The 7,158-nt window shown below is 34.9% G+C and overlaps 1 protein-coding gene across 1 annotated transcript in view; it reads right to left on the bottom strand.

The window, feature by feature from the left end:
- Positions 1-7,158, bottom strand: part of LOC108358074 (limbic system-associated membrane protein) — a gene marked incomplete at its 3' end in the record, with an annotated part of 200,845 nt that overhangs the window by 53,025 nt on the left and 140,662 nt on the right. The window contains exon 5 of the mRNA XM_017609207.1: positions 2,731-3,033. Within this exon, the coding sequence (XP_017464696.1) occupies positions 2,731-3,033 (303 nt within the window). The remainder of the gene's footprint in view (positions 1-2,730; positions 3,034-7,158) is intronic.

Below are 7,158 nucleotides of genomic sequence, written 5' to 3'. Positions count from 1 at the left end.
CGGGTGTGTCTGGTTTCCGCGAGAGTTGGCTGCGGCTAGTTGTTGGCCATCCAGCATGATGGTTGGCTGGCCGGCAAGACATTAACGCGCAAGCACGCCACTAGCTCATCGACCAGTCAAGTCAGCTACTCACCTAGCAAGACTGACCTGACTGCGCACTTGTTGAGCCTTTTATACCTGTTGCGCTGTATGCTTGTTGAGAATTCGTCGTGTGCCGTCCCGATTTATGCAGTGTGGTGAGCGAAGTGGTTGGTGAGTTATTCGGGCATGCTGCTGGTGTGCTGCTAGCAGTGCTTCACTTGGTGTAGTGTGTATGTACAATGGTGAGTGCATGTACGTTGGTGTATGTATGCCTGTATTTACATGTGCGGTGGAGTGTGTATGTACACTATTGTATGTATGTGCGGTGCAGTATGTATGTACAATATTGTATGTATGTCCGATGCTGTATGTTATTGTATCGTAGCGGATATGCTACGTTACAAGTTATAATGGCAAAATCTATGAGCAACTGNTTTTTCATGGTAACTATATTTTATAGGTCCTCCAAAGCCCTTAGAAAATGCAATGGGGGACCAATAAAAAATCTTTAGTCATAAAAAATGGTTAAATAAACAATTGGATATTATTACTGGAAGTCTCCTGAAGAGAACCACAGTTTTCCGGTCGAAAAATATTGATTTTCAAGAGTTTTATACCATTTCTGCGAAAAATTGTTTTTTCTCCATATAAAATACATGGAAAACTTTGAGCGCTTTGAGCACTCCCTAAATATTTTTTGATTTCAAAATAAAAAATAGGGGTATATTATTTTCGATATAGATCAATCCTAGGGTGTGCCGGCTTTAAAACTCCGACTTTATTTTTTTGGACCACTCTTATATACATATATACATGTAGTTATATATAAAAAAATGTATAGAAATAAAAGTAAATATATTTTATGTGCACGAGACATATCATATTTCTTATATGTATATAAATTATGCTCTCAAACGAAATCTTCCTAAAATACTTGAAAACTTCACATGAAGGAACCTTTTACTTGCGTAAGTTTCACAACGTAGTACTCCTCTTTTATGTTCCTCTCTTTTTCGGAACATATTTTTGTCGAGTACTTTACTTAGTTACTCGACGCTTTCCGACTATACATCTCTTCACTATCCGCGCTCTCAGTGAGAGGAAGAGAAGGAAGCGTATTCGCTAGAAAACTTCAATATGAAGCCAAATATCTTCCGATGCAGACCTCTAATGTATATACGGTTTATGGAGAATTTTATTCTCTTTCATTTTCCGTATTACGATTATCCAATTGGCTCGTAAGATATACGTGATTAAGTGAAACCACTAGTTTTAAATCTGAATAACGGTAAATTGCAAATATCTCGAAAAGTTTTCCATAGAAAAAAAATTATCTCGATCATCGAGAAATTCTACATGGGAATTGGATAGGGGCATCCATAGAACATTTTTGCTGTACACCAGTGTTATTAAAAGACAATTACAAAGAAGTTTATATAAAAAGGCGTTGAATTTTCCTTAATACGCATATATATATATATATGCAGGCAAGTCCATGTTTATAACACAAATGGCCAACGTTTTTACTTTTACTCCACGGAAAACCCAAATAGCACTCCACTTTTTGGCTCATTTCACTACGCTCGAAAATTATAAAACGGCAACGCTGTTCGATACGATAGTATCAATATGGTTTGAACCGATAACGTGCCAAAGTTACGTGATGCCCTGGTTTAATTCACAATATTAATTACTCGGGCTGTGTGCCGTTCGGTAACATTTTTCTCCGTGGTGAGATGGGGTGGAAAAATCTCTATGGTGCACAAATAAATTCAACTTTGCTGTGCCAAATGCAAAGTAAAATTTTGACAAGTGAAAAACCAAACAAACGCTCGCGCGAAAGCTCTATTTTTGTGTGTTTGCTGAAATTGTTGAAAATTTTATATATTTTATAACTATTTTATATCGATTTTATAACCAGCAAATAACGTAGATACGCTTTTTCAGCTACCATTTTGATTTTCATTATTAATTACTATCAAACAGTATTATGTGTATACATATTTAAAAGCTCTCAAAATTTTACCTAGCCCTATGAGCTAGGTAAAATTCTGACGTTCGTATTCATCACGAAAAATGTAAAATTTTTACTTTGATCCGTCAAAATTTTCTCAATTAGCACAGACCCTCGGATACAAAGCCTAATTTTTTTGAGTTGGAGCGGCAGCTTCACTAGCTTTATATAAAGTTAGCAAATCCACTTATATTAAAAAAATAAAAAATCGGAAAATTCATAGGTGTTCGCGAATTTTTTAAAATTACAAGCAAAGGACTCTTGTGTCTAAATATATATATATTAATACATATATATATATCATCGTTTAAAGTGCAGAACCGCGTATCAGTAAATGGCAAAACCGCGTATGTGAAGTTGTAGAAATTATTTTCTAGAGCGTAAAAACACTCATATTTCAAAATAGTTCTCTTTTTTATAAAGCAGTCGCATTTCTGGCTAGTATATTTCAGGACGAATGGATAAGGATTGAGCCAAGAGCTTGTGTTAGCAAATCCATTTTTTGGCAGCCAGTGTCAGTTACGCGGTTTTGCAGAATGACGATACTCGGTTTTGTACTTAAAACGACGATATGCTGTTAGAAATTTGAAGCAATTAATTTTTGATTGATTTATTATAAGAGCAAAATATCTTACCAATAGTCGTCTATATAAAAGTTTTATTTCACCAAGTGGAGGTAAGGATTCAATAGTCCATGTTAAATTGTAATGGTCAAGATATCCACTTAACGCTGGTGATATAAAATTAGCTGGGCCCGGTCGACCAGATACTTCAATATATTTTTTAGTTCTTCCCAGAGCATTGTCAGCGACGCAACTATAATTTCCAAAATCAGATGGCTGGAACTTTTTAATTACTAAAGTGTATTTATCATCATTTGTGTGCATTGACCTCCTGTCTGTAGGATCTAATAAGAACGAGTTCTGATACCACAGCATCTGAAAAATCAGTTAAGGTAATATATGAATATTTTATAGAGATAGACTTTTACTTGCATTCTACAAGCATAGAAAGTGTATTTTTCCAAAAAAGAGTTTTTTTAACAAAAATATGCGCTTACTATGAAAAAAGATACGCGTATATCTACGCACGAGCCGGAAGTAAAACGCATTTTCCGGTTTCACAAAGAAGAAGGTGCGTATCGCTGAAAAAATTACGTAATGATGCAAATATGCATACGAGTACCTATCCAGCAAAAAACACGATTGCCTCAGAAATGAATTTGGAATCGAAATAAAAGCACTTCCCCTTTCGCTTCTACAAGGCATTAGTTTAACATTGACATGCCATTTGCGGTAATGGCTTTTAGACAATTTTGAATTCCCCGCAATGGGCAAAAGAACCAAAGACAGTTTGGACATTCTAAACTAATACGTTCTAGAATACGATCCTAGCGTAAAAAATGGAACCGCTTTAAGTGCAAACGTCTTCTTGAAGGTGTTACTAATTATGAGCATTGCAAAGTCGTCTTCAAGGCCTTTTGATAATGACATGCCCATGCTAAAGTAATGCTTTCTAGGAGCGAAAGAGAAATCGCTTGCCAATTTCTTTTACAAGAATATGTTTGTATCTGTGTATGAAGTCCTGCATAAATCGGGACTACTTCATGCACGCATGTAAAGAGTACTCCCTAAGGGTCAAGGAGTACTCAAAAATTAGCCGAAATTTGTCCAATTAACATTGCGACATCCTCGGGCAGACCATGTAATCCATCCCTGCATTACATCAGAGTAGCAGAAAATTACTCCAAGGGAATACTCCATGGAGTACCTACCAATTACAACACAACCCAATAAACCATGTGGATGCATTACATTGTCAAAATACGAGCCATGATCGAGTAACAATAAGCTGGTGTAGAGACACGAGTTAGTCCGCTACTGCATTACAGAAGAGCATTTTGCAAGTACTCCAATATGACACAAATGGACCACATGGTCCTACGATTTTTGCACGAATCTACTCATTCGTTTTTTTGCTTCTGTTTTGGGCTTATGCTTCCCGCTACCAAGCAAAGTCAAGTCTCTGCATACATACATATCCTAAAGCAAAAACTGACACAACTCAACCTTTTTCAAAATTGATTTTTTCTCATAAAACAGTTCACAGACTATATTCCTAATTTCCGACAAAATTTCTTCTTCCTATTAAAACTTTTTTTGCTTGCGTTGCACAGTGGCCCAAACGCTCAATCTGGCAGGAAAAACCTCATAAACTGCTTTTGCGAAGACATATCAAGATGAAATCAAAAGTGGGTGGAATTGGCGCAATGGGCATGTGATAATTGTATTTAAAAAAATTAACTTCATTTTATAAAACGTTATGGGTTATTTAGAAAAAAACGAGAGCGCGAGTTATGTATAAGCATTAACATCTTTCTGTTATCTTACATTACTAACTTTTTTTTTGTTTGGCCGAGCTTATATAAAAAAATATTAATCTATATTAAAAAAAAAGAAATATTACATTATTAATTACTTTTAATTAATTAGGGTATGATTATGTTATAACAACAACAATATTATTGTATTTAATCAAGGTATTGTATTAACCGAGCAAAAAACACGATTACCACAGAAGTTAAAATGGAGTCGAATGAGGCGCTGGAAATCGCTTACCGTTTCGCTTCAAGAAGGCATTATTTTAACATGGGCATATCATTGGCGGTAAGATCTTACCCTCTGCATTATCTCCGAACGAAGGCAGAACGCATGGAAAACAGAATCTAGAGAAACGAACAAAGAATGCCTTACAGAGAAACTACTGTTGAAAGCCTAGATAGGGGCATACTTATTTACCATTATGTATACTAATTTAAACCAGAAAATACAGACTAAAAGATTACAATTTATATAAATTAGTTTTTATATATACATACATACATATGTATGTGTTTAGGTATCTAGATATTACTTAAAAATCGGTACGTACATACATGCATATTTAATTAAACTTAAAATTGTACTTCCTCACTCATGTATGTACTTCACTTCATTGACTGACTTCAACTTCGCTGTAGATTAAAAAAGCAAAACATGATTTTTATGCGATGGAATTTTCACAGAAAGTAACGGTAGAAAAGAATTTTTGGCTATTCATTCTGTCTTTCAGCTGACTATGGTGAAGCATTCTACTTTCCATTCCCCGTAATGAATCAAAGCAGCGAAATTAATAAAATATTGTAGAATATTTTGCTATGCATTATAAGGCAATCCATTCTAGAACACGCTACAACTAAAAGCGGTTACCGATTTTTTGCTGGGAAGTTAGTTATATTATAGTTTATAAATAGTACCTCTTACCTTTATTACTATAATTTTTTAAATATTTTTTTGTTATTTTATGGCCTTATAACATTTATATTCAACAATTTTTATTGAGCTTGAGGGCGTTTTTAATAAAAAAAAACTGTGAAGACCCCAAATCCCAACGCTCAGGGACTTCGCAATTGGCTGTCACATTTAATGGAATTGAATTATTAAACTTTTATATTATATATATATATATATAATAATTGTTATTATATATATATATATACATATATGGGTATTTCCATACGTCGCATACGTGACAGTCGTACGTTTCAATGTGATACAAAAAAGGAATACCATTTGTTTTCTTTAACTTTTTTAGGCCATTGTATAGTACATAATTAGCTCTATATTTAACCGAAAAATTAGAAAAATCGAACCGCTTGGTCCTGAAATATAAGCATTTAAAGAGAGTGTCGTTACGTGACAAAAAATGGAAGTTCATTTTTTCTTTTTTTACAAAATCGCAAAACTCTGTGAATTATGGATGGCTATTTTCATGAAACTTATTCTAGTATGATTCGCAGACGTGGCGTCACGTGACATAAATTTCCATCGTTATATTTTTGTGAATATTACTTTTAAATGATTTTTTAACGCAAACAAAACATGTATTTTATGTCGAATATACTTTATATTTTCATTTCAGTGCCAATTCAGGCTAAATTTTTTGGAAATCTATGATTTATTACGTTTCAACTACATGCGCCAAATTCGAACCAAATCGGACCATAAATACGGTTTTTCGAAATATCTCGACCTTGGCGCCACCTAGGAAGACCATTTTACGCAAACATGATTTTACTTACATAGCCAGTATATTACTTAATAAAGAATATAAAAAAAAAACGTTTTAATATACAACGCTTTTATAAATGGACTAAAAAGTAGAAAATAATACTTCTCAGTCCCATAGAATTTGTTTTGATAACTTTTGATTTTGAAATTTTAGCAAAAGTCATTATAAACAATCTATGAAATTGAAAATGAAAAACGTGGAGCGCATGCAATACAAAGCATTCGATTTAATTGATAATAGTCAAACTACATAACGTAGGCCTAAAATTTCTACAGCGAAAGTAGAACTTTGAAATCGATTTTAAGCGGTCGTTATTCATATACCCACATACATACATTCATATATTACTTTTCATATCAATTCAAGTGTATTACATGCGCCCCACGCTTTTCATTTTCAATTTCATAGATTGTTTATAATGACTTTTGCTAAAATTTCAAAATCAAAAGTTATCAAAACAAATTCTATGGGACTGAGAAGTATTATTTTCTACTTTTTCTTCTCTTCTTCTTTTTTGGCGCTGTAACCGCCTAAGCGATTTTGGCCGAGTTCAGCAAAGCACGCCAGTCGTTTCTCCTCTGTGCCAACTGACGCCAATTGGAAACGCCAAGTGAAGCCAAGTCCTTCTCCACCTGATCTTTCCATCGCAGTGGGGGCCTCCCTCTAACTCTGCTACCACCAGCGGGTTCCGAGTTGAATACTTTCAGAGCTGGAGCGTCGGTGTCCATTCGAACGACATGGCCAAGCCAGCGGAGCCGCTGTATTTTAATTCGCTGCACTATGTCTATGTCGTTGTAAAGCTCATACAGCTCATCGTTCCATCGTCTGCGGTACTCGCCGTCGCCAACGCGTAAAGGACCGTAAATCTTCCGCAAAATCTTTCTCTCAAACACCCCAAGAGCCGCCTCATCGGATGTTGTCATTGTCCATGCTTCTGCGCCATATACCAGTAC

Source organism: Rhagoletis zephyria, unplaced genomic scaffold (assembly GCF_001687245.7).
Source record: "Rhagoletis zephyria isolate East Lansing unplaced genomic scaffold, Rhagoletis_zephyria_1.1 Rzeph_scaffold_00201, whole genome shotgun sequence".
NCBI lineage: Eukaryota > Metazoa > Arthropoda > Insecta > Diptera > Tephritidae > Rhagoletis > Rhagoletis zephyria.
Note: the sequence above shows the minus strand (reverse complement) of the source record. Positions and strands in the feature narration are given on the sequence as shown.